General features: G+C 37.8%; 1 protein-coding gene across 3 annotated transcripts in view; it reads right to left on the bottom strand.

Moving 5' to 3' along the window:
• Positions 1–22821, bottom strand: part of COL6A6 (collagen type VI alpha 6 chain) — a 163790-nt gene that overhangs the window by 120066 nt on the left and 20903 nt on the right. For all 3 annotated transcript variants that reach the window (XM_014859452.3, XM_044754109.2, XM_070493145.1), the window contains exons 2-5: positions 6666–6763; positions 3716–4312; positions 1779–2399; positions 105–665 (exon numbers count right to left, since the gene is read on the bottom strand). In XM_014859452.3, coding sequence (XP_014714938.3) covers positions 105–665; positions 1779–2399; positions 3716–4312; positions 6666–6732 — 1846 coding nt within the window. In that variant the 5' untranslated portion in view covers positions 6733–6763. The remainder of the gene's footprint in view (positions 1–104; positions 666–1778; positions 2400–3715; positions 4313–6665; positions 6764–22821) is intronic.

Below are 22821 nucleotides of genomic sequence, written 5' to 3'. Positions count from 1 at the left end.
TCAACTTGGAAATTTATCTTGTTTCTCTAAACCAGCAATATCAAATATTGCAGGAAGGCAATTTGTCCGCTGAAGTCAAAAGGTAAAGCCACCATTTCTCCTACCTTCTTGAGCACAGATTTCTTGCACCACTTGGTTTCTTATGTCTTTCAAAGCGTCAAAGTCATGAACATAGTACATCCTCTTTTCCTCGCCTGCGATTTCTCGCAGTTGTGTCTGGTTGGCCTCCCTGACTCCGATGGCATAAACGTGGATGAGCTCTTCTCTCAGTCTGTTCGCGGGCTCCACAATGCTATCCTTGGACACACCATTCGTCAGGACAACAAGATGACATGGCACTTTGTTTCCGCGCTCCTTCTTTGCTTTTTGCAACAGCCCCAGTGTGAAGTTCAAGGCCGCTCCAGTGTTTGTATTCCCTCCCATCTGCCTGATGTTCTCAATGGCCTTTCCCAAATCGTGCTTGTTAGAGTATTTATTGATCTCAAATTCCAAGTCCCAGCTGTCGGCGTACTGAACGGCCCCAAATCGCACCTTCTGGGGAGCGATGTTGAACATCCCTACGAGCTCCGACAGGAAGGTCTTCATTTCGTGGAAGTCTGTGGCCTGGGTGCTCCCGGAGCCATCGATGAGCAGGTAGATGTCTGCTTCTTCAGTGTCTACACAACCTAAAATGGAAACAAAAAGTTGAGTGTGGCACTGGGGCAAATGTGAAGAAGAAATGGAAGCAGATAGAAAGAATAAAAAAGACGAGCCTCTTCAGACAGAAAAATAGGAAACAGCTTCCAGGCTTAAAAGACATGGTCTGCCAGTTTAAAATGAGGAAATCTTTGCATCAGTTGGGCCAAATGAATTGCTTCTGACAGTTTAAGACTATTTGGATCATTCTCTGCTGTGAGTCAGGGTAGATCTGGATACAATAAAAGGCTAAGAAAGAAAACTTGAAGATGCTTTTTACAAGTCACTTCTCTCATTAGTGAATAAACTGCTCAGCACAAGGTCAAGTGGTGTGTTGTGAAATAGAGAAGATGTTTAACTGGGCTTGTGGATATATGAGTTCTCTTTCCTGAAATTTTGAACAAATTATTTACTCCTCATCCACTCCTGGTCAATTAACAAAACTAGAGGTATTGTCAGTAGCCTCATTTGTGTAGGACAATGATACTTTTATAGTAAACATGGTATAAATATTTGTTGAAGAATGTATATATGTCTATGTATACACATACATAAAATATTCAATAGCATACACGTGTGTATATGAAATATATAAAACACATTGCTCTCTGTCTCTCTAAACTCAGATACTAGATGGTACTACACAACAAATTAATTACTTGGTCCTCAATCCAAATCATGCTTCCTATTTATTCTCTAAATCAGAATTTGAAGATGATGGAAGAAGAGAAAGGAGAGAAAAGTATAAAAAGAAAGAAAGGAAAAAGCAGGCAAACATGAGAGGCAAAGGAAAGAAAGAAAGAAGTGAAGGGAGAAAAATAACAAAGGATGGTATTCTGGGGTGTTTATAAGTATCGTAGAATCCAATTAAAGCTGCACGAAAGAGGAAATAAAAAGGGAAATCCCTTCTCCTCATCCAACACCTCAATGGCTTTTATTCTCCTTCAACCTACACTTCATATGCTCAAGCTAACGTAAAAAACTAGAAACTTATTCTCCCAACACACATCATAGCCCACCAATCCCTTTTGTACCTAAATACCTGAAAGACAAGAAAAGAGAAAAAGGGTCTCAATAATCCTTCTCTCAGCAAAACACTTTACCGGATTTGAGCGTTTCTGTCCGTTCAGAGAAGACAGAGACTGTGTGTGTTATTTGGTTCCGTAGCTTCTTCAGAAACGTCTGGTTGTGAGCAGCCAGCTCAGAGAAGCTTTTCAGTTTGGAGACATACTGCTCGGCGGGGTGAGATGCTATCTTTTCCAGCTGGGTGTCGCTGGCCCCCTCTATGCCCATGGTGAAGATGGTCACCCCCTGGCGCCGGAGGTTGACGGCCGCCTTGGTCACGTTGTCTTCCGATGGTCTGTGGGTCACCAGCACAGCAATCTGGGGCACCCCTTGATTCTTCCGACTGCCATTCTGGGCACTGAAAACTTCCTTCCTGATCTTTCGGATGGCAGCTCCAGTGTAGGCGTTCCCAGCCTGGGGAGAGAGGTTCTGTATATACTGGAGAACCTCTGACTTATTTATGCCCCTGCTCAGTGAATTTATCACCTTTGTCTCATTGCTGAAGGCCACAAGGCCAACTCTCATGCAATTTTCCTTTATGTCAAGAGCAGATACACTTTCTTCTAGGAATTCTTTAAGATAGTCAAAGTTCTCCTGGCTGCCATTGAGAGACACATCCAACAGGAACACAACATCTGCCACAGAAGGGCCTTGGCAAACTGTGAGGGCAAGGGATGAACAAGCACAATTTTAGCTGGAGGTTCAGCATCTCTGCTCAGCATTAGAGGTCATGAAGAACGCTACCAGAGCTTGGTTATGCACTTAAAGAAGGAAGGAGGTCTACAAAATGATTATGAGGCAGAGATCAGAGGGTCCTGGTTCAAATATTGGATCTTAGGTAAACTCCCAGCTTCAATTTCCTCACTTGTAAAATGAAGATAGTACCATTTGTCTCATAGAGTTGTTATGGGGATTAAATGAGATAATGTGCTCAACACGGGGCCTGGTACATAAGAAGCACTCAATGAACAGCAGCTGCTGGTATCACATTAACATCATTTAAGCATCATCTCTGTTAAAATAAGCAACTATACTTCAAATATTCCTAAGGGATGCTAACGGAATAGTAATTGCATTTTCCATTATTTTATTTGGGAGAGATGCTAGAATAATAGGATTCATATTTTCATAGGTTACCGGAAGAAAAGCATTCTCTATCATCAACAGACAATTATAAACGTCATGTCATTCAAACTGAACCAGAAATAATGTGCGTTTCATATGTTACCTATTTTGACTTGTACACTTTGAGCAAATTGTTTTTACTAGTTCACTGCTGCCCCTCATTTGAATGATTTTCATAAACTCTTGGCCCTTCTTCTTAGTTAACAGAATAGTACAAGGGAGAGACCAGGACAGCGGTTTGGAGATGGTGCAGAACACAGGGAAGCTAATTTAAAACAGAACAGCAGAAAGAGAGGCAGCGTGGGGCTGAAACGACGTGGGCCTTGGAATCGAGAGACCTGACCCAGCTCTGACTTCAAACTGCAGCTGGCCCTGGGCCAGGCCACATCACCTCTAAGGATGCCTGCAAGTTCCTCTCTGCAGAATAGGGGGTTTGGACTACGTGAAGTTGTTTCTAGCATTAACATCCTGTGATCACATTATGTGGCTTCAGAGGTCAAGGATTTCTTTAGGAACAAATTTACCTTTTAAATTAACTGTAATATAACTACATAGCAACTAAAGTCCAGGGAGATAGCTCTGAAGTAAGCTGGGTGGCAGGGAGAAGGCATCCCTGAATTCTAAGAAGCCTGTAAGTGATGTGTAAGATGGATAAGTGCAACATGGCAAACCAATGCTTGTGGAGTTCACTGGATTTAAAATGGCTGCAATCATTGGGCCCTTTTGAACACATGGATATTTAACATCTGAAAATGCAGCCTGGCTTTTGGGGAAAGAGATGTTCACGGAGTTTCAAGCCTTTCCCCATGTTGATTTTTCAAAAGCATTTCATCATCATCGTTAAGCCTACCTTCTACAAGAATATCATTGACCGCTCCGTCCTTGTACTGAGCCGCATCCTTGATGATCTGTGTCATGTTTTGGGAAAACATGCTGAGGTCTCTGACCGTCCGAAGGTTGAAATGAAACTGAGCCGTGGCCATAGCCTTCAGGTTCTCCTCAGAAGCTTTCTGCACCCCCACGGAGATGATCCTCACCCCGTCTCTCCGCAGGGCCTTGGAAGCCTCTTCCACGTCATCCTCAGACTCAGCTGAAGCCAGGACCACCAAAATCGGGGGGAACTGTTTTTTGTCTCTACTATTTGCATGTCCGGAGAAATAGGTTCTGTGAGCCTCCTGGAGGGCATTTCCTATCCGCAGGGAGCCACCAGTGAAGCTGACATTCTTCCTGAGGTGGTTCAGCATGGGGTTCCTGCTCTTGAAGGTGCCCAGCTGGAATTCACTGTGGAACTTGTCACTGTACTGAGCCAGGGCCACGCGGTATTTGTTGGCCTCTATGGGGAGACTGCTGATCAGTTTGGTGATGAATATCTTCACAAGAGGGAAGGACTTAGTCCCCAGGTGATCAGAGCTGTCCACCAGAAACACCAAATCTGCGTACTCAGGGCCTTCAAACCGACAAACAAACATAAAAACAAAGCAAAGACTTTAGAAATTCACCACCATGTTTAATGCCAACCATGAGGAAAAACTTACTTTCCTCTTCTATTCGTATTTTTAATACCTTTCCAATAAACCGAAAACAACAAGCTAAAATTACACACTCTCTCAAGAAAAGAAATATTATTTCTTGGGCCGATTCTTTTATATACCCTCTCATCTGAACTGATCACAAAATTAAGCATCACCTTTGCAAGGAATTAGTTAATCAGAAATAGGTAAACTTAGAGAAGTAACATCCTGGATTTTTATCCCCTTAGTGCATAATTTCCCCCTGTGTCTTTTTGTTTGTTTTCCGAATTTGACCTCAATTTATAATAAAAGGATAAAATTTTTAATTGAGAATCCAACTGTTTCAAATTTGTTTGAATGGAGAAATCTGAAAGATTATCTTTCATTGTGATTTCCTTTTAAGCAAAACAACGAGTGATCTGATTACAACATATTAGTTATGTATTATAAGGCATCAAATTGATGAAGTTTAAAAATAGCTAAAAGTCATAGAAATATGGGATTGCCTTAATCTATTTTATAGTTATTTATAATATGTTTTGATGAATCACAAGTGAGCATTATAATGGATGAATTATATGAGTGAGCATTTTAAATTTATTCTCACATATGATAGAAACCATATACCTTAAGCTAGGAAAGGGATTATAGTTTTAGTTTCTATTAAAAATACAATTTTTATAGAGGAATACAATACTTTGCTGAATTTTAAGGCTCCATTCAATGCTAGGTTCAGTGCTAGGTATGTAGAATTACATTTTTATGTGACAGACAATCACTGGGTTCAAGCAGAAAATGTCACTTATTGGTGGCCTGCTGGTTTGAATTCAGAGCTCTCACCACTTTGGTATAAGATCCATTTCTTATCCAGGAAAGGGAGGGAAATGTCTGGATGGTGTATGTTTAAGAAAATACAGGGTAATTGAACAAGCAATGGAAATCCTGACTCTGTTATCAGCTAACTCTACCAGCTCTGTCAAGTCACCCAATATACTTGGGCCTCAGTTTCCTCACCTTTAAAATGAGTAGATTCAACTAGAAAATACCTAAGGTCCCTCCTCACTCTGAGATTCTGATATCTGCAATGGTTATGAGATATGCAATGGTTATGATTCAAATTAAATTAAAATAACTTCAATCTTTTCCTATCTACGAGTGCTAGGAAGCCAGTTTTGGTAACCCTGCGTGTTATTTAATTCTCTTTATAGCAGTCTGATCAAGGAGTAGTGGATAAAATCATTCCTTCTTATCTTCTAAATAATCTAATTTCAACCAGTTCGAGATTCCTTTGATGATCATTTAGCCTGCAGCATCTCAGGGGAAGAAGTCAGTGAGTGTGAATCAACGTCTTCCTCCATAGAAGACTGGGACGCCTACAAGGACTGTCAGGTGAGCCCTGCTGGATGGCTTGACTTGTGACCAAAAGTGGCCTTTACATTCACAGCTAAACCCTCACATCTTGTGTGGACAAAGAAAATGTAGACACTGGTACATGAGGTAGATTCAGGTTCTGATAAGGCCCATAGCCATGTGTAAATCAGGGACAATTGGGGGAAAAGTGTTGCCTCTCTTTGAAAAGCTCAATATCAGGCCTAGAGAGACCTCAAAGGAAGGTGTTTTCAGAGCAAAGTCTAGTTTCTCTCTTCAGAAAACTTGCTTCCAAGGTCAGAGTCCTTGAGAAAGCTGTAAAAGCCAACATAGGTGGCCCTGGACATGAAGTGACCAGTATAAGAGCCAATTATTTAAGAAGTGGTAGAGGCAGCGAAGGGTAGGCCTGGATTTTGACTCCAAGTCCACTGGACACAGATTGCTGACAGACAGTGGACAACTATAGAGCTTTCTCTTCAGGATAAAAGTGCTTTCTTTACGATAAGCAGACAAACAGTTTAAAGTGAAGCAAAACCTGGATGCTTAACCAAGACAGTGTTTTGGCTCAAACAAATTAAGAAGAGACATTCCAAATTTTCCAGGCCTGAACCTAATATTAAGAGAGAGAATTTTCATGCAACCTCCCAGAAGACCTAAAGAGGGTTGAAACTGAGGACAAAATAACAGCTCTCGTATCTTTCTATCGTTAACGAAGGATAAGGTCCAGAAACAAATGATCTTCAAAAGAACACAGGGTGACATCAAAAAGAAATTGAGCTATCACTCCCACCCTTACCACCATGAAAATCAAAACAAAGCAAAACAAAATTCTTAATTTTGAAGTGGGTCAAACTCATATGTTACCTATTTTCTATAATAAAAATTAAGGAAAATAATCCTTTCTACTTTTTTTTTCCTTACCAGAATCTTGGTTCACAGAAACATGGGAACAAATTATCATGAGGAGCAAACTCAGCAGCATTTTCATATTATAACCTGAAAAATCTCCAACTTGAGATCTGAAAAGGCAAAAACATAAACATCTAAAATTGTTGTGGATACTATTTTGGAACGAAGACTCACACATAAGAAGGCACAAACTTCATAAAAAATTGGGTACAACAGGGGACATGGAATTTCTGAGGTTCCCTGACCTTCTGATCTGAGAAGTACCTTAGAGAAAAATGAAACACCGACATTTACAAAATCATAAAAGTTTCTCCTGATCCCCGGACCCTGTACAAACATGATATTTTGGATTGTCACTGGAGGTAGCCAGATGCGTTCTAGTTCCAACAATATTATGTGTTCCTATTAGTCATTTCCCCCTGTACTGTAGTGTCATCCTCTGTTCACTCATTGCTAAGACAATTCAGAGGTCACGGCTGGGACACAGTCTAAGAGTTGACTGTTAATTTCTCCATCATGAACATGGAGGTGTGTTTCATACTTGAGCAATGAGTATTTGTAGATGTGGTCGAAATTTCACTTTTTTTCATTTGCCTACATAATTAGAAAGGTACCCATTTCCTTTTGTCCTTAATTTTGAGAGAAGACATAAAAAAATAAGTAGTGATGTTCCATATTCCATACAATGCCTTGCTCCTCAGAATGACTCAGTTTGCACCATTTTGCTTCCACCTACCTAGAACTATAAGAGGTAAAGGTTTTCCAATTCTAGTTTGGCCTAAAGCATTTTCAGCCACTTTTTTTTTCCTGCTTTTTCTCCCCAAACCCCCACTGTACACAGTTGCATACTTTAGTTGCTGGTCCTTCTAGTTGTGGGATGTGGGACGCTGCTTCAACGTGGCCTGACGAGCGGTGCCATGTCTGCGCCCAGGATCCGAACCCTGGGCTGCCGCAGCCGAGTGCTCGAACTTAACCACTTGGCGCACGGAGCCAGCCCCTCAGCCACTTTGAATTATTCATTTCATAGAATGAAATAGGATATCACAGATATTGAAAATAAGTATTTTAATTAAGCAGGTTGGGCTCATTCACTCATTCATCCATTGACTGAATGAACTGATTGATATTAATAAACTATTGTCTCTGTTTCTTGCTTAATTCCTACCCAAACGTGTATTTGCAATATTAGATATGGCTGTCTCACTCCTTGTCAGGAGGTTCCTAGGGCTTCATATTTCATTCCTTCAAAAAAGGGACCTTTGCCACGAGAAATTCCTTCCCCATTTCCTCACCTACTCCCTAATCCTTCTGCCATTCTGGAATTTGGGACTTGGTTCTGTTGCTTCATAGGAAGCCTAGATGAAATGACCTTTTCAGATCGTAAGTCAATCTATCAATCCTATTCCAGAGGTAATTAGCAAGCTGGAAGGGGTTCTTAAGAGGCTGCTTTTGGTCCAATCCATTCATTTTAGAAGAACTTTAGTCCCAAAGGCGATTGCCCAAGGTGAAAACCATGCCACACCATTGCACAAATTTTCTACTAACGTGTACAACAAAATAGCACATTCCACCATCTGCTGAGCCTTTACTGCGCGTCAGGCTCTGTGCTAACAGCTTTACTTTTGTTCTCCTGTTTGATGTTGATAACAAAACTGGTAGCAGGCAATATTACTGTTTCCATTTTGCAGATAAGGAAACAGAGATTCTTAAAGGGGAAGTAAGTAACTCACTCAAGGTCACAGGGATAAAATGGGCCACAGCTGAGTCTAGAGCCCACATCTGTCTGACTCTAAAATCTGTACTTTCAAATTCAGTTACCTTGTATCCCAAACTCAGTTTTAGGAACACAAAAGTGTCTGTTTTTTTGCTCTACATCTTTTTTCAAAGTATGAGGAGATATTGGGACTTGTTTTCATGCATTTTTATTTTTGCTTTTTGAAACCAGGGCTTTGTGCTATTCACTTTTTTTCTGTTTATATTACGAGCTTTGTAATTAAGTGTTATCCTTAGGAGTTATGAGAGCTAAAAGAGAAGATGCTTCAGGAAGAATCCATAGGATCAATATCAAAGATGGGAAGAAAACAGTACTGAATGAAAGTTAAAACCTGGATAGAAAACTGAGGATTAGGGAAGACCACAACAGTCCCAAAGCAGCATGCAGCATCTGGAAATTTCCTCATGCAGATGGTCAGTACCACTGGTACATTAAAAGTTGAGTTCTTTGGGATAGTGTCTTGTGAAACAACTTTCTCATAGCCTTCAACTGGAATCCAAAATCTGGTGTGCTGTACAGCTATACAATGTGGAAGCCCAGTGAAAGAGTCTCTTGAAGCGCCTATGTGCCCTGCTCTGTGTGTGTAGTAGGACCAGTGGTGGGACTAAACTTCTAAATCCATGCTTAGGAGGCTTGGGTTCATTTTTACCACATCAAAACCTAGATGAACTGCCTATAATCTGTTTGTTCAACTACCAGACACGGCCAGGATTTACATACTTAGATTTTTTAAATATCTGAATATTTAAAATAAATTTTAAAAATACCCAAAGACGTGAAAGGAGAATGAAGGAGATATTTACTTAAAGTAACAACATAAAATTCAAATTCATGGTATACTTCATCTTAATATAACAATATCAAGATTGATTGCTTCTCATTACAGAAGTGTTGAAAGGTACAGGTGTCTAATCTGAATTTTGTTGTACTCCATTCATTTGGAATCAAGCAAGCTGAGGTTAACACTTCTTTTGGAAGTTATAGGCTATAAAAAGCCTTTAAAAAAATCTGGATCTCTGTAAACTTTCTGTTGAGAAGGAAGAATGTTTCTAATTTAAACAACAGCTGCAAAAGCAACACAGCCACCCAACGCTTGGCTTCCAACCCAGAATGTTTAGGACTTGGGCAACACCTCTCTTGAAGTTATTAGGAACCAGGAGTTGTGGGGAGACCTCTTCCCCATACAAGCCAATTCATCTAGGACATGTCTTCAAAAAGAATTATTAAGAGCCCAGAAGGGATACAAAAGAGGCCTCAGCAGAATTAAAATAAATGTCACTTCTTTCCTTTAAAATGCACGTGCAGGATATGTCATTTCTAAGTACTCATTTTATTTTTCTTCAGAAATATAAATATTGTCAGCTGTTGCATTGTAAGAAACAATGCTGGGTCTGTGCCACAAAGTTCAAGAGAAATGGTTGTTTGTTTATTCAACCCCTGATCTCATCCCTAGTTCCCTTCCTCAAGCCATTCTACTTCTCAGAAGTCTCAAGCTAGAAAGAAAAATACACGAGGTGAGACTTAAGTTCATGCCGAAACGCTGCAGGATAAATCCTTGGCACACAACCAGAACAAATAAACATGGAATCAACGATGGCCAGCAAAACAAAAGACGCAGCACTCGCAGGGCAAGCAAGTTTCATAGCTTAACTGTTAATGTCACACTTTCCCCCAGCTGCATTTTCTGGAATCACAAGAAGTGGCCAGATATGTTGATTATATTTGAACAAGCTCCTGCAGGTGACCTTGCTACTTTGTAAAATAAACACTCTTCTGCGTTGAGGAGCGCTTGGCTCAGTGGAGGCTATAAAGCCTCGTGACCTAGGTTTCACTCTGTTCCTAAACTATAGTGTGACTTTAGACAATACCACCTCATTTCCGTACATTCCTAATCTGAAGCACAAGGGGTTATATTCTCTGTAAATTCTAGTAGCACCACACGTTCACAGTCCTTTGATCTGACAAAATAGTGCTAGAAGAAAAAGAATGATGACCAATTAAGCCAAGAGCACACCGAAATATTGAGCACATGTTTGAGACAGCCACAGGAAAAACTGCCCCTCAGACAACCACCTGTGCAGGTCCTCTGTGGGAGGGGCTAGAGACAGCAAGAGAAGGAGCATGTCTTCACCACTGATCCTTTCTGGGTCAAAAACTCTGCTGGAATCCTTCCAGACCCAACTACGCGAACTTAAGGGGACTAAAATCTCAACAAGGCAAACCCACTAGGAATTAAGTGCCCAGCTTAGAAATTAGAAAGAGTACAGAATAAATCCAAAAGAAATATAGAGATACTAAAATAGTAAAATTTCAGCAGAAATCAGCAAACTAAAAGACAAAGATAAAGAAAATTGTTTTAAAAACACCAATCTCACAGTAGACTGATCAAAAAAAAAAAAGAGAGAGAGAGAAGACACAAACAGATAATGGTACGCACGAAAAAAAGGAGACGTAACTATAGATAAGGTAAAGACATTTTAAAAATTGAAGCAGTAGTTAAAAATATTCACTGAAAGAAAACTCCACTCCTAGATGGTTTCAGTGGCGAGTTCCACCAAACTTTCAGGAAACAGATCATCTGAATCTTTTACACATTAGAAAGCAATGAATACTAGCCATTTTTATAGGAATAGTATAACCTTAATATGCAAACCAGACAAGAATAATATGACAAAGGAAAATTAAAGGCCCATGTTACTCATGAACATAAATACAAAAAATTCTAAATAAAACATTAACAAATCAATTCCATCAGTGTCTAAAAACAATAATACACCATTATCAAGTTGAGTTTATCTCAGGAATGCAAGAGTGTTTTAAAATTAAAAATATATAAATATAACTCACCACATTAACAGACTAAAGGAGATAAACTATCAACACAAAAGGAAAATCACCCCATTAATTCATAACTTTTTTGAAAAACCTGGCAAACTAGGAGAAGGAAACTTACTTACCCTGACAAAATATATACATTTAAAACCTCAGTATGTGTCCCTAATGGGGAAATATTAGAAATACTCTCTTTAAAATGAAGGGCCAGCCCTGTGGCCGAGTGGTTAAGTTCACACTCTGCTTCGGCAGCCCAGGGTTTTGCTGGTTTGGATCCTAGGCACAGACATGGCACCGCTCATCAGGCCAGGCTGAGGTGGCGTCCCACATGCCACAACTAGAAGGAGGCACAATTAAAATATACAACTATGTACTGGGGGGATATGGGGAGAAAAAGCAGAAAAAAAAAAAAAGAATATCGGCAACAGTTATTAGCTCAGGTGACAATCTTAAAAAAAAAAAAAAAATGAGGAACCAGAGAAGGTGGCCCTCTTTTATTCCTGGGTTCTAGCAAAATTAAATCTACAAGGACTTGAAAAGGAGTAAGAACAAATAAAACTGTCATTGTTTGCAAGTGACATGATTGTTTACATCTATATACAAATTATTGAAAATAACAAGGAAAGTATTCAAGGTGTCTTTATATAACATCAAAACAGAAAAGTCAATTGCATTTCCATATATCCATAACAAGCAGCTAGAATATTTAACAGTCTCTTCAGAAGTCATGTTAAAATAGCATCAACATATCAAATACCAAGAAATAATATTAAAATATGTAAAAGATTAAAAATAAACATGAAATCATTAATTATAAAACATAAATAAAAATAAATGTTAAAATACGTAAAAGATAGCAAAATTTATAAAACTTTACTGAAGGACAATGCGGCCAAAGGAATGAATAGACAGCCCAGAGACATGTATGGGTGCCATGGTAGACCAGTAGGGTGGGGGGTGACTGGTTATTCACATGGAAATAGGTGAAATTGGATCTCTCCTTCACACTGTACACAAAAGTCAACTCAGATGGATAAAGTTCTTGAATGTTAAAAGCAAAACTTTAAAATATTAAGTAAAAACCATAGGGGGATATATTTCTGACCTTGGTTAGAGTGAGGGAAGAATTTCTTAAACGAGACACAGAAAGTACCAAAATAAAAAAAAACAATAAATTTTTGCAATATTAGAATGAGAACTTCTGTCCAAAGATATCATAAAGAAAGTAGAAAGACAGGTTACATATTGGAAAAAGATATTCACAATACTGACAAATAATTGGTATCAAAAAATATATAAATGTTCCTAGAATTTCTAAGAATAAATAACTCAAAAGAAAATGAGCAAAAACCACGAACAGGTATTTCATAGAACTGAAAACCATATGGGCACTAAATGTTTTTAAGGAGAAACGTTCAAACTCATTTGTGATCAGGGAAATACAAATCAAGATCACACTGAGATATCATTTTATGTTCATTTAATCGGCAAAAATTAAAAAGTCTGACAAAATCAAGTATTGGAGACGATGTGGATAAACAGGACCTCGTATACATTGTTGGTAGAAATGTAAATTGTCACTGCCACTTTGGAAAACAGTATGGCTCTATCTTATAAAACATTCTCATGCCCTGTGACCTGGAAATTCTATTTCTGGGGAAGTTCCTGCATACATAAGGCAGGTGATGTGTTCAAGTATTTTCACAGCAACACTGACTGCAGTAGCATAGACCTGGAAACAACCCAAAAAGTTGCTGGTAGGAAAAATGAGTAAATCAATGTAGCATAATTTCACAAAGGAATATGATACATCAATCAATTGAATTAACTACATCTAGGTACAAAAATGTGAATGACTTAGCAATATAATGAGTGAAAAAATAAGTTCCAGAAAACTACATGCAGTATGATATCCTTTTTAATTAGAAACAACTAAAATTAAGTTATATAGTTTTAAGGGAATATAAATTTGATAAAACTGTATTTGAAAAGCAAAGGGATGGGGCTGGCCTGGTGGTGTAGTGGTTGAGTTTGCACCCTCTGCTTCAGTGGCCCAGGGTTCGTGGGTTCAGATCTCGGGTGCAGACCTATACACTGCTCATGAAGCTATGCAGAGGCGGAATCCCACATACATAAAAGTAGAGGAAGATTGGCATGGATGCTAGCTCAGGGACAATCTTCAAGCGAAAAAGGAAGATTGGCAACAGATGTTAGCTCAGGGGCAATCTTCCTCACCAAAAAAAACCAACCAAAAAAACAAAGGGATGGTTTCCAGTCCAGCATGTAAGAAGCTTGGAAGTTGCCACTTAATCCCAACAACCAGTAAAAAGCTGAACAAATTTAAAAATCAACAATTTTTCTTAGATCTGTAAGAGAAGTGAGGTCACAGGGTAAACAACTGCCCCCAAAATTGGAGAGACTGACAGGCAATTACAGAGAATTACAACTTACCAGGGCAAAAACTGAAGAGCTGAAACCTTCACAGGAGCCAGTGCTGAGGTAGGAAAAGCTGAACCATAATTGATGAATTCCTGGAGGCTCAGTGTGGACAAGTCTGAGACATAAAAACTCTAAGAGGACTCAGTCTCTGGGGCCCCACGCTTTTGTGAGTTTTACCTTGGAGCTCTATCAATTTCTCACAATGACTATCTGAGAAAAATACCCTCCTGCTTCTGGCAGGGATAAGGAAAAGGAACCATTCTGAAATATATCAGAGCATTTTGTTCTTCTTAAACAAGGTCTGCCCTCATGAGAAACTATTTAACCAGAGCCTAATCAGCTGGTTTCTTTCTTATTCGAGCCTAACTAACCTGGGAGAAGGAAAATATCCAATTCCAGCCCCCTGTAGCCAATGCTATTCCACCTAATGGGGGGGAGGGGTGGAGATGAGACTCACTTGTAAAGTTCACAGTCCAGAGGCACAGGCTCACTAAAAGACTGAGACCTAATCACAGGGCTATGGAGCACTTCCCTTCCCCCCACACCTTACCACCATGTTACTAAAGGCCTATTTACAGCAGTTCCTTTACCCAGTACATCATGTCTGGCTATCTAGAAAAATTACAAGACATACTAAAAGGCAAAAAACCAGAGTTTGAAGAAACAGAGCAAGCAGAACTAGAGTCAGATATGGCAGGGATGTTGGAACTATCAGATCATGAATCTAAATCGACTGTGATTAATATGCTAAGGGCTCTTATGGATAAAGTAGACAGCATGCAAAACCAGATGAGCAATGGATGGAGAGAGATAGAAATTCTAAGAAAGAACCAAAAGAAATGCTAAAGATCAAAAACATGTAATAATAATGAAGACTGTCTTTTTTTTTCTTAAAGATTGGCACCTGAGCTAACAACTGTTGCCCATCTTTTTTTTTCTGCTTTTTCTCCCCAAATCCCCCTGTACATAGTTGTATATTTTTAGTTGTGGGTCCTTCTAGTTGTGGCATGTGGGATGCCGCCTCAGCATGGCCTAATGAGCAGTGCCATGTCTGCACCCAGGATCTGAACCGGTGAAATCCTGGGCCGCCAAAGCAGAGCACGTGAACTTAACCATTTGGCCATGGGGCCGGCTCCCTGAAGACTGTCTTTAAAGGACTTATGAGTATACTGGACACAGCTGAGGAAAGAATCTCTGAGCTTGAGGCTATCTCAATAGAAACTCCCAAAACTGCAAAGCAAATAGAAAAACTAACAAAAACCAGTAATCCCTAGAATATCCAAGAGCTGTGAGACAGCTACAAAAGATGTAATATATGTGTAATGGGAATGTCTGAAGGAAAAGAAAGAGAAAAAGGAAGAGAAATATTTGAACTAATAATGACTGAGAATTTTCCTGAAAATATTGTCAGATTCCAAACCACAGATCCAGGAAGCTCAGAAAACACCATGCAGGATAAATACAAAATGAAAACTATAACAAAAAAACTACACCTAGGCATGTAATTTTCAGACTACAGAAAATCAAAGATAAAGAAAAAAACCCTGAAATAACCCAGAAGAAAAAATAGCTTAACTATAGAGGAGCAAAGATAAGAATTACATCAAACTTCTCAGATACCACATAAGCAAGAAGAGGGTGGAGTGAAATATTTAATGTATTGAGGTAAAAAATCCACCAACCTAGAATTCTTTACCCTGTGAAATTATCCTTCAAAAGTAAAGGAGAAACAAAGACTTTCTTATACAAAGAAAAATTGAGGGAATTTGTTGCCAGTAGATGGGCCTTGAAAGAAATTTCTTCAGAGAGAAAGAAAATGATATAGGTCAGAAACTCAGATATTCATAAAGAAAGGAAGACCATTGGAGAAAGAATAAGTAAAGGTAAAAAAAAACTTTTATTGCTCTTTTCTTTAATTGATCTAACAGATAACAGGTTGTTTAAAATAATAATATCAACAATGTATTCAATTATGTATGATATATGTGCTTATGTATGTGTGAAATGAATGACAGTAATGTTACAGTGGATAGGAGGAAGTAGGATTATTTTGTTATTGCAAAGTACTCACACTACCTATGAAGTGGTATAATGTTATCTGAAAATGTACTTGGATTAATTGTAAATGATAATGCAAACTCCAGTGTAAACACTAAAAATAGTAAGAAAAAAAGGAGTATAACTGATATGCTAAGAAAGGAGAGAAAATGCAACCTTATAAAATGATAAATTAAAACATCAAAAAGCATAAAAAGGGGCTAACCCCGTGGCCGAGTGGTTAAGTTTGTGCACTCCGCTTCTGTGGCCTGGGGTTTCACAGGTTTGGCTCCTGGGTGCAGACATGGTACCACCCATTAGGCCATGCTGAGGCAGTGTCCCACATGGCACAACTGGAGGCACTCATAACTAGAATATACAACTATGTACTGGGGGGCTTTGGGGAGAAGAAAAAAAAGATTGGCAATAGTTGTTAGCTCAGGTGCCAATCTTTAAAAACAAAAAAAGGCGTAAAAAGAGTGGAAGACAAAAATAGAACATCAATGGTCTAAATGCACCAATTAAAAGACAGAGATTGTCAGAGTTGATCAAAAAACAAGACCTAATGATATGTTGTCTACAAGAAACCCACTTTAAATATAGACACATATACATTAAAAGTCAATAGATATAGAAAAATATACCACACTAACACTAATCAAAAGAAACCAGAATTAGCTTATATTAATTTCAGAGATCAGACTTCAAAGCAAGGAAAGTTATCGGGTATAAAGAGATGCATTACATAATGATAAAGGGGTCAATTCTTTAAGAAAAACATAATCCTCAACATGTATGTACCTAACAACAGAGTGTCAAAATACATGAGGAAATAACTGATAGAACTGCAAGGAGAAATAGATGAATCTACTATTATAGTTGGAGACTTCAACACCCCTCTATCAGAAGTGGACCGATCCAGCAGGCAGAAAATCAGTAAGGATACAGTTGATCTCAACAATACCAATTAATTGGATAAAATGGACATCTATAGACTATGTCATCAAATAACAGTGGAATACACCTTCTTCTCAAGCTCACATTGATCATTTACCAAGATAGACCACATTCTTGGCCATAAAACACACCTTAAATTTAAAAGAATAGAAATCATACAATGTTTGCTCTCAGATCACAATGCAATTAAACTAGAAATCAGTAACAGAAAGATACTTGTAATATACCCAAATAGTTGGAGATTGAACAACACACTACTAAATAACACTTGGTCAAAGAAGAAATCTCAAGAGAAATTTAAAAATGTTTAGAACCAAATGAAAATAAAAACACAACTTATCAAAATTGTGTGATGCAGCAAAAGCATGACTTAGAGAGTAATTTACAGCATTGAATGCATGTATCAGAAAAGAAGCTAGATCTAAAATCAATAATCTAAGCTTCTTAGGAAACTAGAAAAAGAAGAGTAAATTAAATCCAAAGTACACAGAAGAAATAATAAAAGATCAGAAGTCAATGAAATTAGAAACAGAAAAATCAATAGAGAAAAATCAACAAAAGCAAAAGCTGGTTCTTTGAGATTGATAAAATTGATAATACTCTAGCCAGGCTAACTTAAAAAAAAGAGAGAGAGAGAGGACACAAATTACTAATATCAGAAACAAAAAAGGGGACATCACTACTAATCCCATGGACATTAAAAGGATAATCACAGAAAGCTATAAACAACTCTATGTCTGCAAATTTCATAACCTAGGTGAAACAGAACAATTCTTTGAAAGACACAGTCTGTCAAACTCACACAAGAAGAAATAGACAAGCCGAATAGGCTGGTATTAATTAAAGAAATTAAATCAACAATTAATAACCTCCCCAAATCGAAAGCACCAGGTCCTGATGGGTTCACTGTGAATTCAACCAAACACTTAAGAAAGAAATGATACTAATCTCTATAATCTCTTTAAGAAGACAGAAGCAAAGAGAATAATTCCTAACTCATTTTATGAGGCTGGCATTAACCTCAATACCAAAACCTAACAAACACATTACAAGAAAAGAAAACTACAGACCACTATCTCTCATGAATGTCAATGCAAAAATCCTCAAAAAAACTAGCAAATCCAATCCAACAATGTATAAAATGAATTATACACCACGACCAACTGAGATTTACTCCAGGTATGCAAGGCTGGTTCAACATTTGAAAATCAATTAATGTAACCCATCACATCAACAGACTAAAAAAGAAAGATCACATCATCATATCAATAGATACATAAAAAATATTTGACAAAATTTAACACCCACTCATGATAAAAACTCTCAGTAAACGAGGAATAGAAGGGAACTTCCTCAACCTAATAAAGAATAGCTACAAAAACCTACAGCTAACATTATACTTAATGGTGAGAAACTCAAAGCCTTCCCACTAAGATCAAGAACAAAGCAAGGATGTCCCCTCTCACCACTGTCTTTCAACATATACTGGGAGCCCTAGCTAATGCAATAAGACAAGAAAAGTATATGGTATCAATGCAATCCCTATCAAAATTCCAATGGCATTTTTCACAGAAATAAAACAATCCTAAAATTTGTATGCAACCAAAAAAGACCCCAAGTAGCCAAAACAATCTTGAGAAAGAAGAACAAAGCTGAAAGCATCACACTCCCTGCTTTAAAAACTCTTTCATATAGACTCTAAAGTAATTACAACAGTATAGTATTGGCATAAAAACAGACACATAGATCAATGGAACAAAATAGGGAGGCCAGAAATAAACCCATGAATATATGGTCAATTAATTGATGACAAAGGAGTCAAGAATATACAATGGGGAAAGGATAAAGTCTTTTCAATAAATGATGTTGGGAAAACTGGACATCTACATCCAAAAGGATGAAACTGGACTACTATCTTACACCAAACACAAAAGTTAATTCAAAATGGATTAAAGACTTGAACATAAGACCTAAAACCATAAAACCCCTAGAAGAAAACATAAGTGGTAAGTTCCTTGACATAGGTCTTGGCATGATCTTTTGAATCTGACACCAAGAGTGAAAGCAGCAAAAGCAAAAATAAAGAAGTAGAACTACATCAAATTAAAAAGCTTCTGCACAGCAAAGGAAGGTATTAACAAAACAAAAAGGCAACCTACTGAATGAGAGAAAATATTTACAAATCTTATATCTGATAAGGAGTTAATGTCCAAAATATATTTAAAAAACTCTTAAGAAAATCCAATTAAAAATGGGCAAAAGATCCGAATAGACATTTTTCCAGAGAAGACATATAGATGGTCAATGGGTACATGAAAAGATGCTCAACATCGTTAATCATCAGAGAAATGCAATTCAAAAGCACAATGACATATTACCTCACACCTGTTAGAATGGCTATTATTAAAAACACAAGAAATAAGAAATGTTGGCGAGGATGTGGAGAAAAGGGATTCCTTGTACACTGTTGGTGGGAATGTAAATTGGTGCAACCACTACAGAAAATATATAGAAGTGCCTCAAAAAGTTAAAAATAGAACTACCATATGATCCAGTAATTCCACTTCTTCTTACCTGAAGAAAATGAAAATCCTAACTCAAAAAGATATATGCACTGCCATGTTTATTGCAGCATTATTTACAATAGCCAAGATATGGAAACAACTTAAGTGTTAAGTGTTAATTCAGTGTTAAGTGTTAAGTGTTAATTCATCAATGAATTAATGGATAAAGGAATTGTACTATATATATATGATGGAATATTATTCAGAATAGAATAGTGTGGTCTGGGAACCAGCAGCATCAGCATCCCCTGTAGCTTGTTAGATATGCAGACACTCACACTCCACCTCAGACCTATAGGGGACCATTTTTATAAGATATCTAGCTGATATGTATGCATAGAAAAATTTGAAAACCAGTGGACTAATAGACAGTGTCTGTGTTGTTTATGGAATATGATCTCAGGAAAATTAAATTTGCTCAATTAAAAAAAGGAAATGAAATGAAGAACGCAATCTTGCTGTTTGCAACAACATGGATGGACCGTGAGGGCATTATGCTGAGCAAGGTAAGTCAGACAGAGAAAGACAAATACCGTATGATCTCTCTCATGTGGGAATCTAAAAATCAAAACAAAACAAAACAAGCTCATAGATACAGAGAACAGATTGGTGGTTGCCAGAGGTGTGCAGGGTGGAGGTTGGGAGAAATGGGTGTTATCTTTTAAGAATTTTAAAAACTAAAAAAATGACAACAAAAGGAAATAAAAAGTCTAAATATTGGGGAAGAAGAAATCAACTATTTTTGTTCACAGATGACACAATTATCTATGTAGAAAATCTGAAAGATTTTCTTTCAGAATCAACAAAATGCCCCTGAAACTAGTAAAAAAATTAGAGCAAGAATGCAGGATACAAGGTTAATATACGAAAGGCCAAGCTTTCCTATATGCCAGCAGTGAACAAGTGGAATTTGAAATTAAAGACACAATACCATTTACATTAGCACCCCCCAAAATTAAATAGTCATATATATAACAAAATATTTTCTTAACATACAACAAAATAAGTATAAGAAAATAACAAAATAAGTATAAGAAAACTACAAAACTCTGATGAAAGAAATTACAGAAAAGTAAATAAATGAGGAGATATACCATATTCATGGATAGAAAAACTCAATATTGTCAAGATATCAGTTCTGGGGCCAGCCCCATGGCCAAGTGGTTAAGTTTGCATGCTCCTCTTCCGTAGCCCAGGGTTTTGGAGGTTCCTGGGAGCGGACATGGCACTGCTTGTTAGGGCACACTGAGGCGGCATCCCACATGCCACAACTAGAAGGACTCACAACTAAAATACACAACTATGAACTGGAGGGATTTGGGGAGAAAAGGCAGGAAAAAAAAAAGATTGGCAACAGTTGTTAGCTCAGGTGCCAATCTTTAAAAAAAAAAAAGATATCAGTTCTTCCTAACGATCTATAGATTCAATACAATCCTAATCAAAATGTCAGCAAGTTATTTTGTGTATATTGACAAACCAATTCTAACGTTTACATGGAGAGGCAAAAGACCCAGAATAGCCAACACAATTATTGAGGGAGAAAAGCAAAGTTGGAGAACTGACACTATCTGACTTCAAGACTTACTATAAAGCTACAGTATTCAAGACAATGTGGTATTAGTGAAAGAATAGCTCAGTGGAACAGAAATGAGAGCCCAGAAATAGACCCGCACAAATATAGTCAACTGATCTTTAACAAAAGAGCAAAAGCAATACATTAAAGATAACATTTTAAACAAATGGTGCTGAAACAACTAGGCATTCACATGCAAAAAAACAAGTCTAGATAACAGACCTTACACCTCACACTTCACAAAAAGTAACTCAAAATGAATCACAAACCTAAATATAAAACACAAAACTATAAAACACTAGAAGACAACATAGAATAAAACGTAGATGACCTTGGGTTTGGCAATGACTTTTTAGATACAACAACAAAGGCACAATCCATGAAAGAAATAATAGATAAACTGGACTTCATTGAAGTTAAAAACTTCCAATCTGTGAATGGCAATGTCAAGAGAATGAGAAGGCAAGCCACAAACTGCTAGAAAATATTTGCAAAAGACACATCTGATAAAGGACTGTTATCCAAAATATACAAAGAACTCTTAGAACTCGACAATAAGAAAAACAACTCGATTAAAAAATGGGCCGAAGGCCTTAACGGACACCTTAAGGAAGATTTACAGATGACAAATAAGCACATGAGAAGATGCTCCACATCACATACCATCAGGGAATTGCAAATGAAAACAATTAGATACCCCAAATAGCTATTAGAATGGTCAAAATCCAAAACACTGACACCACATACTGGAGAGGATGTGGAACAGCAGGAACTCTGACAAATTACTAGTGGGAAGGCAAAATGGCACAGCCTCTTTGGAAGACAGGTTGGTTTCTGACGAAAGTAAACATATCCTTATTAAATGATCCTACAATCATGCTCCTTAGTATTTACCCAAAGGAGCTGAAAAGTCATGTCCACACAAAAACCTGCAAATGGATGTCTACAGCAGCTTTATTCATAATTGTCAAAACCTAGAAGCAACTAAGATGTCCTTCAGTAGGTGAGCAGATGAATAAACTGTGGGACATCCAGACAGTGGATGGAATATTACTCAACACTAAAAAGAAATGAGCTATGAAGCCATGAAAAGACATGGAGGAAGCTTAAATGCATATTACTAAGTGAATGAAGCCAATCTGAAAGGCTACATGCTGTATGATGCCAAGTCTATGACATTCTGGAAAAGGCTAAACTGGGGGACAGTAAAAAGATCAGTGGTTGCCAGGGGTTGAGGGGAAAGAAGGGACGAATAGGTGGAGGATAGACGAATTTTAGGGCAGTAAACCTACTCTGTATGATACTGTAATGGTGGGTACATGTCATCACAAATTTATCCAAACTCACAGAATGTACAACAACAAGAGTGAACCGTAATGTAAACTATGGACTTTGGGGGGTAATGATGTGTCAGTGCAGGCTCATCGTGTACTACTCTGGTGGCGGATGTTGATAATGCGAGAGGCTGTGTATATGTGGGGGCAGAAGGAATATGGGAAATCTCTGTATCTTATGCTCACTTTTGCTGTGAACTGAAAACTGCTCTAAAAAATAAAGTCTATTTTTAAAAAAAGCAAAGGAATAATAAATACAAGATCCAGGAGCGTGCTTACATAGGCTGTGGGAGGCAGGGGATGAGACTGGGAGGGAACTTATCGTAGATATAAGTTGTTGTTAATGTTCTCCTTTCATATGGGTAGAGTTTCATGGGTTTGTTACATTAAGGAAAAAGCAAATAAATAAGTAGAAAGTCTTGCAAGGACCCATAGATGAGAGTGTGTAATAAACTAAGGATTAGAATTAATCCAATTCTGTGTACCTGAGATCCAATAAATGTATAGAAAAAGAATAACCAATTTTTTTGATTAATTAAATACAGTTAGAGGAAAGAAAAAAATCAAGGAATTAAGCCAAGAGCCCAATGACATGTTGAGGACAGGTATGGAACATTTACAGGGAGAAAATTTGTCCCTCTGAGACTGTCATCTGTGA

Source organism: Equus asinus, chromosome 21 (assembly GCF_041296235.1).
Source record: "Equus asinus isolate D_3611 breed Donkey chromosome 21, EquAss-T2T_v2, whole genome shotgun sequence".
Classification (NCBI taxonomy): Eukaryota; Metazoa; Chordata; class Mammalia; order Perissodactyla; family Equidae; genus Equus; species Equus asinus.
This window is presented reverse-complemented; position numbering and strand designations above follow the sequence as displayed.